This window comes from Cervus canadensis, chromosome 25 (genome assembly GCF_019320065.1).
Source record: "Cervus canadensis isolate Bull #8, Minnesota chromosome 25, ASM1932006v1, whole genome shotgun sequence".
NCBI lineage: Eukaryota > Metazoa > Chordata > Mammalia > Artiodactyla > Cervidae > Cervus > Cervus canadensis.
In genome coordinates, this window is record NC_057410.1 from 9,763,029 (window position 1) to 9,782,079 (window position 19,051).

Consider the following 19,051-nt stretch of genomic DNA (forward strand, 5'->3'; position numbering starts at 1 on the left):
CGTTCAGTTCATTTCCGTTCAGTCGCTCAGTCGTGTCTGACTCTTTGTGATCCCATGGACTGCAGCATGGCCGGCCTCCCTGTCCATCGCCAACTCCCGGAGTTTACTCAAACTCATGTCCATTGAGTCGGTGATGCCATCCAACCATCTCATCCTCTGTCGTCCTCTTCTCCTGCTTTCAGTCTTTCCCAGCATCAGGGTCTTTTCCAACGAGTCAGTTCTTTGCATCAGCTGGCCAAAGTATTGGAGTTTCAGCTTCAGCATCAGTCCTTCCAGTGAACACCCAGGACTCATTTCCTTTAGGATGGACTGGTTGGATCTCCTTGCAGTCCAAGGGACTCTCAAGAGTCTTCTCCAACACCACAGTTCAAAAGCATCAATTCTTCAGAGCTCAGCTTTCTTTATCCAACTCTCACATGACTACTGGAAAAACCATAGCTTTGACCAGATGGACCTTTGTTGGCAAAGTAATGTCTCTGCTTTTTAATATGCTGTCTAAGTTGGTCATAACTTTCCTTCCAAGGAGTAAGTGTCTTTTAATTTCATGGCTGCAATCCTCATCTGCAGTGATTTTGGAGCCCAGAAAAATAAAGTCAGCCATTGTTTCCACTGTTTCCCCATCTATTTGCCATGAAGTGATGGCACCAGATGCTATGATCTTAGTTTTCTGAATGTTGAGCTTTAAGCCAACTTTTTCACTCTCCTGTTTCACTTTCATCAAGAGGCTCTTTAGTTCTTCTTCACTTTCTGCCATAAGGGTGGTGTCATCTGCATGTACAAGCTATGAAATACAAATTAATGTAATTTTGGTCGTTTCTCACATCAGTTTGCATTTAAAACTGGCATTGCACAATATAAGGATCAGAGGTAGGGACTTCCCTGGTGGTCCAGTGGTTAAGAACCCGCCTGCCAATGCAGGAGACCCACGTTCAGGAGGCAGGTAAGCCCCTGTGTGCCACAACAGCTGAAGCCCATACCCTATAGCCCTTGTTTGGCAACAAGAGAAGCCACCGCAATGAGAAGCTCAAGCTCCCGCACAGCAACTAGAGAGTAGCCCCTGCTCAGAAAGCCTGCTCACAGCCACGAAGACCTCATGCAGCCAAAAATAAGTAAATAATAATCATAAAAATTGTTTTTTTAAAAAGATCAATAGTAATTTATACTAATAACTTTAAATGATATCTTTACTTAAAATGACATTAAATAACAAGTTAAAAAATCATGGCAAGTCAAGAAACTACAAAAGAAACGAAAAAGCTTTGTGTTTTAGCACTTTTAATGGGACTTCTCCCTGCATTTGAAACAAGGGGCCCCACATGTTTATTCTGCACTGGGCCCCACATATTATGTAGCTGGCTCTGTGAGTGCCACTGTAACAGAGAGACCACTTTGGAAAACTGCCAGTGTCTACCAAAGCTGAACATACACAACAAGGTCTATGACTCAGCAATTCCACTCCGAGGTGGAGTATACACCCAAAAGAAACGCATGCATAGATTTGTAGAAGATGTCCCAAAATACACATAACAGCATTATTCATAATAGTGCAAAACTACAAACAACCCAACCATCCACTATTAGTAAAATGAACAAAAAATTGTGGCATATTCATATAATTGCATGGTTTCTATAATGAAAATGAAAAAATTACTATTATATGCAACATGAATGAACTTCACAAACATAAAGTTAAGCAAAAGAAACCAAATACAAAAGAATATATACTATGAGATTCTATGTAAAGTTAAAAAGCAAGCAAAAATAATCTATGGTCTTAAGACATCAGGAAATTATCTTTCAGGAGGAAGAAGGGATAATAATTGGGAGAAGGCACTTAGAAGGACTTCTGGAGTTCTGATAACATTCTACTTTCTGGCTGATTACACATGCTTTCTTGTGATAATAGCAAGCTGCTTATACTAAGGGTTTGTGTACTGCTCTGTGTATTATACTAAAATTTTAAATTGTATTTTAAAAAGTGGAAAAAAGTTATTTGCTACCTCTCAGTCTAGATAAGATAGTTATGGCAATAAAGCATTTACTTACAGATATGAAATCCAGTGACTCGGTATCCTTTATTTCTTTAAAGCTGCAATTTTAAGAGAAGTACTTTGTAAATAAAGTCATTAAAGAAATTTCAGTGGTTTTATTCGGAATTGAAAGAGACACATGTACCCCAGTGTTCATCACAGCACTGTTTACAATAGCCAGGACATGGAAGCAACCTAGATGCCCATCAGCAGACGAATGGATAAGAAAGCTGTAGTACATATACACGATGGAATACTACTCAGCTATTAAAAAGAATACATTTGAATCAGTTCTAATGAGGTGGCTGAAACTGGAGCCTATTATACAGAGAGAAGTAAGTCAGAAAGAAAAACACCAATACAGTATATTAATGCATATATATGGAATTTAGAAAGATGGTAACGATGACCCTATGTGCGAGACAGCAAAAGAGACACAGATGTAAAGAACAGACTTTTGGACACTGTGGGAGAAGGCAAGGGTGGGATGATTTGAGAGAATAGCATTGAATCATGTATATTATCATATGTGAAATAGATTGCCAGTCCAAGTTTGATGCATGAGACAGGGTGCTCAGGGCTGGTGCACTGGGATGACCCTGAGGGACGGGATGGGGAGGGAGGAGGGTGGGGGGGTTCAGGATGGGGAACACATGTACACCCATGGCTGATTCATGCCAATGTATGGCAAACCACTACAATATTGTTAAGTAATTATCCTCCAATTAAAATAAATAAATTTAAAAAAAATAATAAAATTAAAAAAAATAAATTTCAGTGGTTTTAAAGACCTATCTGCATCTCTCCTCTTCTCGCATCTTTCCTCTTCTTTCTGTCTCTTCATCTTTCTCCCCTCCTGTTCATCTGTTTGTTCTATCATCTCCAAGCTAAAATCTCTTCTAGATTATTCCCAGACTATAATAATCCTATCCTTATTCCTAGATTGAGAACATTTTTTTCTTTTTTTGGCTTCTAGATAATCTTTGACATTTGACATTGAAGGAGGTAGGGACTTACACTACTACTATCTTCGATTTTTTTTTTTTTAGAGAGAGAGTTTTATCTTTGACTCAAGTTTAGGGGCCAGAATAGTAGAGGTTCACAAATTTCAAGAATTACAGAAAAAGTCCATGGGCTTTTAGAGCTAAATAAATTTGAGTCTGAATCCTAGCTCAATCACTCACTAACTTTCAAGCAACCCAAACATACATCTCCAGGCACAGACTTTTTCTACCGTTAAGCTAAGAATGAGAACACTTGAACTGTGTTGCTGGAGGATTCACGTCTGTAAAGTTGGAGACGACAGAGAGAAAGCATTCAGCTCGGTGATGGCAGGTGCTGTACTGTCTCTCCCTCACTGAACCTAAACAGGTAGGATCTGATAACTACTGAGGAATGGGGCGAATGTCAGAAGGGAGGAAAAGCAAGCATTAAGAATGGCCCGAGGTAAAAATAAACACAACCACCATGAAACAGACTTTAAAGAAACTTGAATAATAAAACTTCAGTATATCATCGAAAGTCACTAAGGAGGTAATGTGATGAAATCTCTGTTTAAGGGAGATTATTTTGGAAATAAACTGGATTGGGAGAAAGCTGGGCTAGAGGCAGCACGGCTTTGAGGTTAAGTCTGTTTCCTCATCCGTAAGGTGCAGATGGCATTGATACCTACCTTCAGGAGTCCTTGTGTGAGTACTTATTGTACTCGCGCTTAGTTGCTCAGTCCTGTCCTACTGTCTGCGACCTCATGGACTGGAGCCCGTCAGGCTCCTCTGTCCATGGGATTCTTCAGGCAAGAACACTGGAGTGGGTTGCCATTTTCCTCCTCCAAGGGATCTTCCTGATCCAGGGATTGAACCCTCATCATCTCATGTGTCTCCCGCACCGCAGGCAGATTCTTTACCAGCCCATATATATGTGTGTAGTATAATAAAAAAATGTGTTTTGTTTTTGTTACCGGGTTTTGGCACAGAGTTTCAAAAAACCTTGGAATCTCAGATCAGAGTATCTGTTGTTATTCACAGAGACCCCCTTTCCTCCATATCTGAATGTATGCTAATTCACAAGGTGGCTTACGATGGGCCCTGAGATAGTTACAAGGAAGGGGCTGGCCATTCTGGAAAGACCTAGCCTGTGACTAGAGACTTGGAACTTTCAGCCACACCCTCATAGATCTTGAATTCAATCAAGTGGTTGACGATTTAGCCAATCATGCTTATGTGACAAAACCCTAGATATAAACTAAGAAGCAGTGAGGCTCTGGGAGCTTGCTGGTTGATGAAAGGATCCATGTGCTGGGAGGATGTACGCAAGGAGGCAAAGGACCCTTCCAGACCTCTTTATCTTACTATTCATTGCTTCCTTTTTAATAAAATGGTCACCATAAGGATAGTACTTTCCTGACTTCTGTGAGTCATTCTAGTGAATTGTCAAATTGGGACAAAGAGTGGATTCTGGGAATCCTCAAGTACAAAGCCAAATAGGCAGAAGAACAGGCAGCTTGGCGATACCTGAGACTTGCAACTGGCATCTGAAGTCATGCAAGACTAAGCCCTTAACTTAAAGGACCTTTATTAACTCTGGGTAATTAGTATCAGAAATGAAGGCCTTGGACCTTAACTTGTGAGGTCCATGCTAACTCTAGCAGTGAGTGTTAGAATTAGACTGAACAGCAAGACACTCAATTGGGATAAGCATGTTGTAATTGGAACACAGATGTAAATTACTGACAAGTTGCCCAATGCAGGCTATTGGTGCTCAATAAATGATAGCTGTAATTATTTGCAAGAGGCAAGGTCATCACTTTTTTCATTCATTAGGCATTTATTGAGCAGTATGCAAAGTGCACAGTACCCAGAGATGACTAGAACTGCCCCCACTACACCCCAACCCTCAATAAGCCCACAGGGGAATAACAACAACAAAGAAACATGATGACGGAAATAAGTGCTGAGTGTTATGGAACCAAAAAATAACTGATTAACTTTAGGGAGATTATAAATGGCTTCACAGAGTATCTTAGCTTGCTGCTGTAACAAATTACCACAAACGGGCTTAAAACAGTAGAAGTTTCTTTTCTCACAGTTCTGGAGGCCAGTCAAGGTGTGCTCAGGGTTAGTTCCTCTAGAGCAGGGGTCCCCAACCCCTGGGGCTATGGACCAGTACTGGTTCACGGTTTGTTAGGAACTGGGCCACACAGCAGGAAGTGAGTGGTGGGCAAGTGAGTGAAGTTTCATCGGTATTTACAGCTCCTCCCCATCACTCGCAGCACCAGATTCTCATAGGATCACGAACCCTACTGTGAACTGCGCATGTGAGTGAGTGAGATTGCAAGCTCCCTATGAGAATCATTTCAAAACCATCCACTGCCACCCCAGTCCGTGGAAAAATTGTTTTTCATGAAACTGGGCTCTGGTGCCAAAAAGACTGGGGATCACTGCTCTAGAGGTTCTTAAAGAGAAATCTGTTCCGTGCCTCTTCATTGATCCCTGGTATTTACCAACAACCCTTGGATTTTCTTGGCTTGTGGCTGTATCATTTCAGTCTCTGCCTTCATTGTCTAGGCCCTCTACTTTCTGTGTCTCTATGTCTAAATCTCCCTCTTCTTATAAGACACCAATCACTGGATTAAGGGCCACCCTCATCTGGTATGACCCTGTCTTGACCGCATCTGCAAAGACGTTATTTCCAATTATAGTCACATTTAGAGGTATCAAGTTTTAAGATTTAAACACATATTTTGGGATTACACAGCCAATTCACAACACAGAGGTGGTAACTTTTCACTTGGTCTTATTGGATAAGTAGGGGTTCACCTGGCAGGAGATACTAAAAAACTAAAAAAATATAAGCATAAATAACTGGTAAGGACAAATTGAAAACAACACAGACACTTATGGGTGACATTATAGAAGCATAAGATTCGGTGACTTATTGAATATAGGCACAAAGTACGATGTCTGACACAGCAGATGCTGAGAAAATTCCTCTGAACAAATCAATCTTAAATTACTTAAATCTTAAATTACTAAGAGTTTCGTTGGCTTATTTCACCAGAAACAAGGAAACTGATTTTTCAGGAAGTGATCCGTTTGGGACATGCTGATTTGAGATGAAAGCAAAAAAAAAAAAAAAAGACTGAAATGAAATAAATACTGGAGACTGGAGTGAGAAAGGAGTCTGCAGGGTGGACCAGGGCTGAAGACATAAATATGAGTGTGGTCCACATAGAGATAATAGATGAAAATGAGATTATATGAAATCTCTAAGACCTGGAATAAAAAGATTCAAGAATTCAGCCTGTGGGTACATATTACAGGCTAGAGAAGTGTCAGTTAGGAAAACAGAAGAAACCATCAGGAATATATGAGGAAAATACCAAGCATCATCATAGAGGGGAAAAAAGGCCAAAATTCAAGAAAGATGCTCTGATAAGGGACTGATGCTATGCAACTGTCAGAATAAGCACAGAAGCCATTTACCTGGAAAATTACTAATATCTTTAGACCCAAATATGCTGGGTATTTTCATATACAGACTTGTTATTGCTTTCATTATCAAGGCACCAGATTAAAATCCAAGCTTTCATTTTTCTTTCAAAAGTTCAGAATAATGAAATAAATTCAGAACAAAAGGCCACGATGACCACGATGAAAGGCTAGGTGATGCGGATAACTAATTAACAAAGTGTTGTTAGGATGTGTACTCTGGAGCCTGGATTATGTGATGTCGTTTCTTACGTGAATTTATGTACAGAGAGTTTATTATGAACTGAAGTCTGTGTCATTCCCCCTACCCCAATTTATATGTTGAAGACCAAACTCCCAGTATGGCTGAGTTTGGAGAAGGAGTTTCTAAGGAAGTAATTAAGCTTAAATGAGGTGGTAGGTGTGTTGGAGAATGGAGGAGATGAAAAGTATCCACTGAGCTGAGAAGCCATCTTGAGACTGAAAAGTGAGTCAGGCAGCTTCATACAATCGATGGATGAGTTTATTACGGGGTAACTTACCCACAGGGTGGGATCAGTTGGACAACAGCCTGAAAGCATTCAAAGCTGCACTCCACACAGCTGAGAGGACACTGAGACAGTTTTATAGGGCATGGGGGTAGATGCTTGGAAACAGGACGTGAACTCATAAATCAAGATTTATAAACGGGTAACTAGCCTTGTGGGCACAGAAAATAAGTCGGCAACAGTCCTCATCATTGTTTGGAGACTAACAGAGCATAGAGGCCATCTGGACCTAATGATCACTAAACAATATCTACTAACAAGAGCAGAAAAGAGATTCACTACACAGTACGGCCCTGGGTAGGGTCAGTGGAAGGACAGGAGGAACTGAACAGGCCCAAGATGGCCCGGTTTTACTAACAGTCATATAGGGTGGGGCCCTGATCAGACAGATTAGTGTCTTTCTAAGAAGTGACACCAGAATGTCATCTCTCTCCTTCTCCTCTTCCTCTCTTTCTCTCTGTGTATAAGCAAGAGCCCAGCAAAGGCTATCTACAAGCCAGGAGGAGCACTCTTACCAGAAACTCAACCCCTTGGACACCTTGAACTTGTAGCCTGTGTAGCTGTGAGAAAATAAAATTTCTGTTATTTAAATGACACAGTCTGTGGTACTAAATGCCAGCTCGAACAGACTTCATAAAGGGATTCCCTGAGGGGACGGCAAGAAAAAGGGAGCCAACTCCTAGAGTGGGAAAAATAAACAAGATTGATGCTACAACTTGACAAGGAAATTTTGGAAATCTTGAATGAGGCTGGGGAGGGGGAGGATTTTTTTCAACAAATAGCCTCCAGGGTTCTTACATCCAGCAGCTGTTTTGCCGTCTGCAAAGTGCAGGAGTTGGGTTAGGATCTCTAAGCCCTTTTCCAGTCTCAAGTTGCAAACAATCTGAGCAGATATTTTACTGCAAATGAAAAAATTTTGCCATGACCCCAGATTTCTTTCACATTTGAGGTTCTTCTAAGGATAAATAAATGTTTCAAAAATAGAATGTTAGCTAATATTGAAATTGTCATGAAAATTCCTTGACTGAAAACTATTCAATTATAAAAATCAGACTTTTAGAAGTCAGTGGTGACTAGGCAAAAGTTATTACAGAAATATATTCTGGGATGAAAAATACTATGAAAATGATTTAAAAATGAAACAGTCAAATAGGATTAATCATAAAAGTGTTGGAAGAGGGACTTCCCTGGTGGGTTCAGTGGCTAAGACTCTGCACTTCCAATGCAGGTGGTCTGGCTTTGGTCCCTGGTTAGGGAACTAGACCCCATATGCTGCAACTAAAGATTATTCATGCCACAACTAAGACCCAGTGCAGCCAAATAAATAAATAAATATTTTTTTTAAGTGCTGGAAGAAATTATTTTCTATAGTTGAGGGTCTTCTAATCACAGAAATAATACATGCCAACTTTAGTAAGTTTGGAAAACACAAAGTGAGAATAAAATCCCCCAAACCCTATCAACCCTAAAAGGATAATTGTTAAAATTTTAGTGTATATCATGTTGTGAAATAATAGATTTTTAGAAAAATGTTTTGATACTTTTTGAAAAGGCTGAGTTACATGACAATGTAAGCCTAATGTTCTTTAAAAATACATAGAGAGAGAGAAAAGGAAACCTGGGGGAATAATTATTGCATGTTATTTTCACAAGGTCTTTTTGATGAAAGCCCAAGAAACCAGTGAACTTCCGCTTTTTAAAATTATCAAGTTAATGCGCACTACAAACATTCCCACCCCATTACTGATCTTTACCCTATTCCTGAACCCCGGGGCACCTATGACCCTCCAGGATAAGGCTCAGGGATGGGATGAAGCTCAAACATGGGACAGATGAGTGATCTTTGTCTTAAAGTTCTGAAACCAGAAAATCCCCCATAACCCACAAGCCTGGGTGTCCTTTGAACATTCAGCCCTAGAGACACTGAGCAGATAGCTGTCGCCGAGGTAGTTGTCTCATACACATGAAGCGCTGCTATGCGCCTCACTCTCTTTGTCTCTCACTTGTTTTCAGATTTCTGAGGCTCTGATGCCTGTGCTCACCGGGACTTCACCACTGATGACACCCCGCGTCTATGCTGCTGTCACTCTGGCCATCAGGGTTTCCCTTAGCATCTCTGTCTGTTCATCCTTGCAGCGCATTACTCTCTTACCTCCAGCTGCGGAGGAAACACTTTCTTCTTGTAACGTCCAAAACTTGAGGGAGAGGGTGGAGCTGGAGAGCATTCTGTGGCGAGGGGCTAGGTCACAGCGTGAGGCAGTTCTGAGGTTTCACCACAGCCCTCTTCACTCGAAAGCATGTGTGCTGGCAGTGGGTCTGGGTCTGCCTGGGTCTCACGTGCACGCCTAGGACTTCACGTTACTTCCACCGCCACTGCCAGGATCGTTCTCCACTAACACTCACTTTCTCTCAGGGGCTCAGTTGTCTCTCTCTGCAATCCAGCTTCATGCTCACCTCACATTCCACAGCTCTAGCTGCATTTGTCCACTTGAGCTCCAGTTTTGCATAGAGGTTAGAGGTTTTACGGGCCTTCAGCAGAATCAGGGAGTTTTACCAAATGTCTGTTCAGTGAATCAATGAGGATGCATTCAGCTGCAAATGACAAGGTCCCTGGTGTAAAAAGTGATCTAATAAGGGAATTTATGTCATATAAGTCCATGAGCAGGACATTCTCCAGGCATAGAACAAATGAGCTGGTTAATGACCTTATTAAGGTCATTCCCTCACCAGACCATCCCTAGGACTGACATCACTCAATCTCTGTGTGGTTGCAAAATGGTTCCAGAGACAGCCAGAGCTGCCCCCTTGTTCTTATTTCAGATCAAGAGAGGTCGAGAGAGAGAAATCTGAATGAGATTTTGGTCCCCCAAGCCATAAATTGTTGCCAGTTCCAGTTACATGCCAGCCTAAATCTGAGTACAAGGACCAAAGCAATTTTAAATACAGAGGTCAGGGTAGATCGGAGGCATAGGGGAAGAGCATACCAGGCAAGAGAATAGCAGATACAAAGGGCTCTAATGGGGGATTCTGCCTGCTGTGTTCAAGGACCAGCCAGGAATCAGTGTGGCTATGTAAAATGAACAAGGACACATGATCACAGGGTAACAGGGTGGACAGCGAGTGGCAGAGAGAATGTAGCTCAGAGGAAGAATCTGACTTTCTTCTGGCTGAAATTAGAAGCTGTTGTTGGCTTCTGAACAGAGGAGAGACATGATCAGATTTGATTTAAAAGGATCAGGCTGGCTGCAGTGTTGAGAAAAACCTGCAGGAAGCGATAGTGAAAACTACTTTTAGTTAGGAGACAACTACAGCGATCTGGACAAGACATCATGATGGCTCAGACCAGGGTGGCAGTTGTGAAAGTGGAAAAAATATATATTCTGAATTGTGTCAACAGGATCTGCTGGTGGACTGGACATGCGCTGTGAAGAAACAGAGGAGCCAAGGATGACTCTACAGTTTTTGGGTCAAGCAACTGGAAGGATGGTGTAATCTAGATGAGGAACAGTATCAAAAGGTAGGTTCAGGAGGCATGATCGAGGGTTCAGTTTTGGACCTGAGTCTGAAGTCGAAGAGAGATGTCTAGGCTAAATAAGTACATTTGGCAGACCTGGGTAGATAGCTGGTGTTTAAAGCCTCTGAATTGGCTGAGCTCACAAAGGGAGTGGGTGTCAATAGAGAGAACTATGGACTGAGCCCTGGGGTGCTCTGACATTAAGAGTTAAGAGAACATGGAAGCAACCAAGATGTCCATCAACAGATGAATCGATAAAAAATTGGTACATATATACAATGGATAAAGAAGTTGTGGTACATATATACAATGGATAGGGCTCCCTTGGTAGCTCAGCTGGTAAAGAACCTGCTTGCAATGCAGGAGACCCTGTTTTAATTCCTGGGTTGGGAAGATCCCCTGAAGAAAGGATAGGCTACCCACACCAGAATTCTTGGCCTTCCCTGGTGGCTCAGACGGTAAAGAATTCACCTGCAATGCAGGGTATCTGGGTTCAATTCCTGGGTTGGGAAGATCCCCTGGAGGAGGGCATGGCAACCCACTCCAGGATTCTTGCCCGGAGAACCCCCACGGACAGAGGAGCTTGGCGGGCTACAGTCCATGGGGTGGCAAAGAGCTGGACACCACTGAGCGACTAAGCACAGCACAGAGCTGATCCAGTAAACAGTGAGAAAGTGCTGATCTTGTAGATCATGAGAACAGCTGTCTTTAATGTCTAGGAGTATGGGACAGGAGATAGGATCTATTGCCCAAGTGAAGGGATTAGATTTAGGAGCCTAGATAATTAATTCATGAAAAAGGCTGGGGAGAGGGGAGTGTATTTTGCTACAGATACTGGTAGGTAGGTAAGTATGTGGTAATGAGGAAGTTTTCTCCTGATGGATCAGTGCTCTCAAGCTCATTAGTTGACCATGAGGATGGGAGAGAAGGTGATGGGATTGAGAAGAGAGATGGCATAAACCGGTTGCCAAGGAGTTCATAAGAGTAAATGAAATAAAATCACAGATGTGACTGCCTGGCAGCATAAAGAACCCACATGAGGGCCAAGGCTTGGATTTTAAATTGTGTCCAACAGGGTTTTTATTGCCCCTCCCCCTTCCAGCTACATTCAGATGTATGGGTAGAGCCCAAAATTGGAAAATTGGATTCAATCGGGATGCTCGATTTGCCAAGGGAGTTCAACAAAGTGACAGGGGAGCAAGAGTAGAGACAGCATGTGCAAGGGAGGGACTATAATAATTGAGCATGAACTTTATGGATAAAGAGAAAGGTGAGAACATCAAGAGGGTGGGGCCAGAGAAAAGGTAGCAAGATAGTGGATTTGGTATTCTGGTGAGGGTAGGGATTGTTCGGGTCAGAGGACTACAGGATAGATGTGATCAGAGAACAGATTCTTTAAGTAGCATTTACAGACACAGTGCAGTTATTGATAATGACAAGTTCTAGGGAATGAATTAAGTGGCTGAAATAGCGTGAAGGAGAAAATTACTGATGGAGAAGACATATCAAGGAACTGAGAGTCCAGGATACTAGAAAGATCATCATCTATTCTACATATATTTTAAATCATCAAGGATTAAGAAGAAATTAGCATTGGAAAAAAAACTACAAAAAAAAAAAAAAAACTACAGTAAACCGGAGCTATCTAGTTGAAAAAGGAGGAGGAGAAATTGAGATGGGGGAGAGCAGTGGATGACAGCAACATTGAAGAGTAGCAGTCATACAACCTGATGAAATAAAATTCAAAAGTCAAAGGCAGTTTTAAGGAATAGGGAGGGAGCATGGTCCGATACTAACTGCCAATACTGAAAATAAAAGACATTTGACATAATCTATATCGATTTCCCATAATCCCGCTTTCACGTACAATTCTTGATTCTCTGTAAATCAGACACTCTGGCAAAGCAGGCCTTGCAGACTGCTTCACCGAGCCACAGCAAATTCCTGGCTCCTTGGCGTATTTGAATTTGGCTCTTCGGTTCCAGCAATTCAAGAGCGACAAGATACTTGATCACCTCTACTAGCCACTGTTGCTGAGCTTATTCAGGTAGTCCCTTCGAGGCATATAGGGCTTCTTAAGTGTGTGCAGATTGACAGGAAAACTTTAGCCATTTGAACATTGAAAAAAGGGGTAGAGAAACTCTTGCCCAAACGATATTTTTTTTTATTTTTTATCAATTTTCAAGTATATTTTGTGGAATACTTAAACTGAGAACGACTTCGAAATTGAGGCAGCTACCAAACGATGGTGCATCATCACTATTGACCCCTGCTGCTGCTAAGTCGCTTCAGTCATGTCCGACTCTGTGCGACCCCATAGACGGCAGCCCACCAGGCTCCCCCGTCCCTGGGATTCTCCAGGCAAGAACACTAGAGGGCGTCATTCCCAAAGAGACCAACTCTGAAAGGCTGCAAACAGATCCTGATTTTTTTCAATGGGGGCTTCCGTGAAGGATCAGTGGTAAAGAAATCCTGGGCCAGTGCAGGAGACGCGGGTTGGGAAGATCCCCTGAAGAAGGAAATGGCGACCCACTGCAGTATTCTTGCCTGGGAAATCCAATGGACACAGGAGCCTGGCGGGCTACAGTTCATGGGGTCGCAGAGAATCGGGCACGACTTAGCGACTAAGCAACAAGAACAAATTTTTCAATGGCCATCGTCCACTCTTCAGTCCTTCAGGCTGGGATTTTTCTCACCATGTTCCAAGTATCTCCTCTTTTTGGGGGGCAGTAGCATTCGTATCAAGTCCATGGGGTCTCAAAGAGTGGGACACGACTGAGCGACTAAGCACAGCATTCATATCATGCCTGCGGTGGGATATTATAGCAAAAATGGTAGAAGACTTCAGAACAATATGCAATTTTACTTAAACTTGTTGACAGCTAGAGGAAGATTTCGCGAAGCATTTTGAGGAAGGAAAAAGTGGTCGAACAATATTTCATCAGGAAAGTCCATGGACAAGACTGTAGTAAAACCAAATAGTTTGGAGAATGGACAACTTCATGAAGAACGGCCACAATTTTATCCCACTTCTTTCTCTCTTTTGTTTTTCTGTTGTCTGTATCCAGGTTCGTCTTTTCCAATAATCATTTCAGACATGCCCATTTATCTAACTTCGGTAAAAGGTCGGAGGAAAATGTGCTAAACCTTTAGAGTGGTTGGTTGTCCTCAGCTGAGTGGGGCTATGAGTGTTTATTTTCCTCTTTCAGTTTCTCTGGGTTTTTCCAAGTGTTTCCTCAAAGAAGAGGATCAAAAGATATAACTTTGTAAGAAGTCAGTGCAGACCATCTCCCGTCCATCCGGGCCAGGTCGAGGGGATGGCGGACTCTCCATCAGTTCTGCGCTTCTGGTCTTTCTCACCCCTCCCTCTTTTCTGGGCCTCTTCAGTCTCGCCTCAAAGCCGGAGGAACAGAAATCCAACCAGCCAGGGAGAAGCCGGGACCCGGTGAGCCGCGGCGCAGCAGACCCGGCGGCCGCTGGGGCCTCGCCGGGGAGCCGCGCCGTGCGTCACGGGGGGCCCGCCCTCGGCGCGGCCCGGGCTCCGGGCGGGCGGCCTCCTTGGCCGTCGTCGTGCTAGCAGGATTTCCGCGGTTGAGTAACGGCACCGCGCGGCCGCGGAGAGCCCTGGGCTCCGCATCCCTCCCGGGCGCGGTCCCGGGTCCCCCGCGGCGCAGCCATGGCCTGGGCGGCGGGGAGCGGTGGGGCCCGCGGGGCGCTCTCGTCGCACACGCTCCTCTTCGACCTGCCGCCCGCGCTGCTGGGCGAGTTCTGCGCGGTCCTGGACAGCTGCGACGGCGCGCTCGGCTGGCGCGGCCTCGGTGAGTGCGGCGGGGGCGGCGGGGCGGCGGCGCGCGCCCGTCCAGACGTGCGGCCCGCGCAGCGGCGGGCCCCGGGGGCTGCGGGCCCGCGAGGCCGCCCAGGCTCCCTGTTGCGGACTTGCCCTTTCCCCATTCGCCCTGGGAGGGACGCAGATACTCCCGAGACCCACCCCAGAGCTCCATTAAGGCAGCGGAGCCCGTGGGGGAAACCGGCCCCCCGCGTGAGACCATCTAATGTTGCGCCAGGATTCCTGCCTTGCCTGGTTCGGAATATTTTAAAAAAGAAACGCCTGTGAAATGTCTCTTGTCATTGTGAAGTGACCCCCAGAGTATAATTTTCGTATGAAGATATGTTTATACCTGTAAAATATTTATCAAGTGTTGTTTTCAATGCACTCCCCTTAATTACATTTCAGGTGAAATGCTAGATTAAAAAATTATTTGTAATTAACGTGCCTTCCAGCGTTCTTAATTAAATATATCTTGCTTATTTACCCAATCTGGTGGAAGGAATGAAGGTTAAGTTAGAGAGTGGCTCTTGAATTTAGCAAGTTGCCTCCAAGGCTCCATTTTATGCAGACTTTGGAAAGTTAAGCAATGGCCTATTGGAAGTGTTGAGTGTGATAACAGAAATAATTCAGACAAAAATCTGTAAATATCTGCGTTTATGGTTCGATTTGATATTGCATGATGTCACATTTAATGTTACTTGAAAATAAACACAAATATGTCAAAAGAGTATAGCCTTAATTCTCTGAAATAGCTATCTATTATTCTTACCCAAAATAGCAGAAATAATGTGGTCACACTTTATGAAATGTGGCATTATTGAGTTTCTAGTTGTATAAAGATTTTCTAGGTATTATAAGCTCTATAATTTTATATTACAGCCCTGCAGTAAAAAATGAGAAAACTCTGATTTCTGAAGACCATGGACATTTCCAGTATGCATTTGAGAGTTAAGATCCCTCTCACACCATATCTTTTTGAAATGGATGATGGCATGGCAGTTTTTGCATCCCTTGGTTTCCTAGTTACCAAATTTGGAAGAGGAAAATGTCTTTAGTTCAGTCCATGGTTAAAGAGCGTTAGGGCTGAGCAGGTATCATAAATGAGGGAAGTGGGTTGGTATAGACTATGAAAATGGAAGAACATTTCTCATCTAAGAGGGGCAGTTAGTACTCAGCCCTAGGCCTCTGCTCCTTTTCAGGAAGTTCACCTCAATGTTGCTGAATCTTGTCTCTCCCATTCTCCTCTCTCTTTCCCTCCCTCCGCATGAAATTCAGATATTCATTCATTATCTGGGTTGTCTCATATACTCTTCCAATATCCCTGTCAGGCAGGTGCTATCATCAGCAGTGTTTGAACAACTGTGGAAACTGGTGCAAGTTGGTTAAGTAACTAGTCCAAGCCAACAAAGTAAAAAGTCCAAAGCCGGGAAGTGCAAAGCAAGAATTTGAAGCAGGGTATACAGAAAGGATAAAGTGTATGAGGACTCTTTATAGTCTTTAAAGTCTGAACTTTTCTGTAAATTTAAAACTGTTCTAAACAATAAGGTCTATTTGAAATCAAAAAGAAAAAAGACATGTAGGCCTTGGCGTTTTATAACCTACAACTTCCCTCTCTGACTTCGTCAGGGTCACAAATATTACTGTGTTCTTTCAGCTGCATCTCGCAGCCTCCCTAAAGTACAGCTACTTCTGCCATGAAAGAACCATTCAGGGAGCCATTTCAAACACATAGCCCTATTTTCCTAGTAGTGGAAATAAACGAAGACCACCCAAATGAGAACAAGCAAAGGCTATTTATTCAAAGCAAGGGAGTCAGCCTCCATCGCTTGCATTTGACCGAGAGGCAAAGGCAAGCAGAGAAGTGGAAAAACTATAGCTCAAAAAGAGAAGGCTTCAGTCAGATATGCCCTGACTGGAGGCTGTTGGCATGGGGAAGCTGGACACAGGCCACTAGAAGTGGGACGTTATATGTGATAGGGTACATATTTGGTTTTCTCCAGTTGACTGTAAGTTGGAATCAGGGGCAAAAATTAGGAAAGCTGTCAGCTATTAATGAAGCCCTGGCTATTTGGGGCCAATCACTGTAAGTGTTATTGTTTGGTTTCCTGAACTAGTTGCTACTGATAGTAGTTTGACCTCCCAGACTGGTTACTCTAGATAGAACATTGGCTTCCTGGGCTAGCTGATGCATGCTGTGGGTCAGCGTTGTGTTTTATAGGTAGCCTGACCATTGTTCCTTTGTAAATTTGTTCTCTCATAGGGGAAGACTGTAAGCCGTTTCCTCCTTCATACTCTAGCTATAATTCATTGTGTCCCTGACTGCTTGGACCATACTCTGACCTGAGACCAGGCATGGACCACCTACTTCATGAATTGTTGGCTAGGCAGAAAAGGAAGGCTGGGTTGGTTCCTGGCAGTTGAGGGCAACTGCCTGTGTTAAATAGGCCAAGTTTCCCCATTGGCACAGTGAAAGTAAGAAGGAAGGAAAGAGGTGCAGGGAGGGGAACTTGACTTTAGAGGGCAGAGGGGAGAATGTTGGAGGACTGAATCGAGGAGATAGTTTCTTTTATATATATAATTTTATTTATTTATTTTTGGCTGTGCCGAGTCTTCGTTGCTGCACAGGCTTTTCTCGAGTTGTGGCAAGTGGGGGCTGCTCTCTAGCTGTGGTGTGCTGGCTTCTCTTGTTGCAGATCACAGGCTCCAGGGGGCGTGGGCTTCAGTAGCCGCCACACACTCCCACACTCTTGAGCAGAGGCTCAATACTTGTGGTACATGGGCTTAGCTGCTCCGCGGTATGTGGGCCTTCCTGGATGACGGATTGAACCCGTGTCTCCTGCATTGACAGGCAGGTTCTCTACCACCGAGCCTCCAGGGAAGCCCCGAGGAGACAGTTTCTTTTATGCTCAGGACAGCTGAAAGCCTGAGGATGCAGAGGGTCCAAAATTCCATATAGAAAACAACTGTAATAGTGATAGGCAAGAGAAGAGAAAAGCAAAAGGGAAGATTAACTGAACTAAGTGTTGGTTCTCACTTTAACTGATCATGTTGTTGATGATGGTGAATATCAAGCTGTCTTTACAAAGGCAGTCCTGACAAAGGCAGATCTTATGGCGGCCTATATGATACGATCAGTGTGTACTGATAAGCTAGACTGGACACTGACAAATGGGAATCACCTGCAAAGTCTTTTAAAGCTGCAGATGCCCAGGTTCCACCCCTGCATAGGTCCAGCTTCTTTCTGTTTTCTGCCAAGCGCCAGGGTGAGTCTGATGCACAGTCTGGTTTGGGAGTCATTTGCTTAGGCCAAATTCTCTTCTTTAATAGTATCTTAATATAGCAGTTATTTTACTGTAGTCTTTCACTACTCCACTTAATTCTTTCCATTTTTAAACACATCCTACACATTAATCTTCAAATCACTTTTACTTCATTGTTATTAAAATAGTGTAATCACAAGATTATTTATTCTCTGGTTGATGTTGATGAGTTTATGGCTTTGTAATGAAAGTAGGAACCCAATTTAGAAAATGCAAAAAAATGCCATTTATCTTATACTACCTCAAAGACATAATAACATATATTCAGAGCCTCTGGTGACAACTGATTTCATTACATTACATGGAACTAGTGTTTAAATTGTTTGGAGCAGCTTACTTTGTAAAACCTCTCAACATTTATGGTACAATGAGAGAAACCCTTCTTACAGATACTATGTGATAGGTTATATTCAACTTTCTTCCTCTCAAAAAAGGAAAGAAAATTCCCATAGAAAGTATTATGAATCTGTTTAAAACAAATTAAATGTAAAATCACATTAAATGTGCATCTGAATATTTAGTAAAGATTTAAAGCAATAATGATACTAGTAGTTGCCACCATCTATTGAGTGCTTGTCTATGCATACTCAATGACTCAGTCATGTTGGACTCTTTGCGACCCCGTGGACTCTAGCCTGCCAGGGTCCTCTGTCCATGGGATTTTTCCAGGCAATAACAGTAGGAGTGGGTTGCCATTTCCTCTTCTAGAGAATCTTCCTGACTCAGGAATTCTTTTCCTCTGTGCCACCTGGGAAGCCCCTATTGAGTGCTTACTATTTGCCAGAGACTCTGTGCTAAGCACTTTACCTGATTATTTCATTATTTATCACAAAAGCTCTTAGGACACAGGTACTCATCCTATTTCCATTTTATAGATAGGAAAACTGACTCAGAGAATTTAAGTAATTTACCTTAAAATCAGGGATTTCCCAGGTGGCGCTAGTGGTAAAGAACCCTCCTGCCAGTGCGGAAGATGTAAGCGACGTGAGTTCAGTTCCTGGGTTCGGAAGATTCATGACTGAAATGACTCTGCATGTACCTCAAATCATAGTCTAATAAGTTGCAGACTAGGATTCTAACCAGATGGTCAGATTCCAGAGTTTATGTTGTTGTTTTTATTTAATTTTAAATAGACTTTGTTGCTTAGAACAATTTTGAGTTTACAGAAAAATTTAGAAGATAGTACAAAGAGTCCTCACATACTCTGTCCTTTCCATATACTCTGCACCCAGTTCCCCTGTTATTAGCATCTTGCATTAGTATGGTACATTTGTTCCACTGTGGATACACTGTTATTAAATTGCATTCATACTTTATTCAGATTTCCTTCGTTTTTACCTAAAG

The 19,051-nt window shown here is 42.9% G+C and overlaps 1 protein-coding gene across 1 annotated transcript in view; it reads left to right on the forward strand.

Annotated features, from left to right (window-relative positions):
- The first annotated feature begins 13,088 nt into the window (after positions 1–13,088).
- IRAK3 (interleukin 1 receptor associated kinase 3) overlaps positions 13,089–19,051 on the forward strand; it is a 54,990-nt gene continuing 49,027 nt past the window's right edge. The window contains exon 1 of the mRNA XM_043446908.1: positions 13,089–14,376. Coding sequence (XP_043302843.1) covers positions 14,235–14,376 — 142 coding nt within the window. The 5' untranslated portion in view covers positions 13,089–14,234. The remainder of the gene's footprint in view (positions 14,377–19,051) is intronic.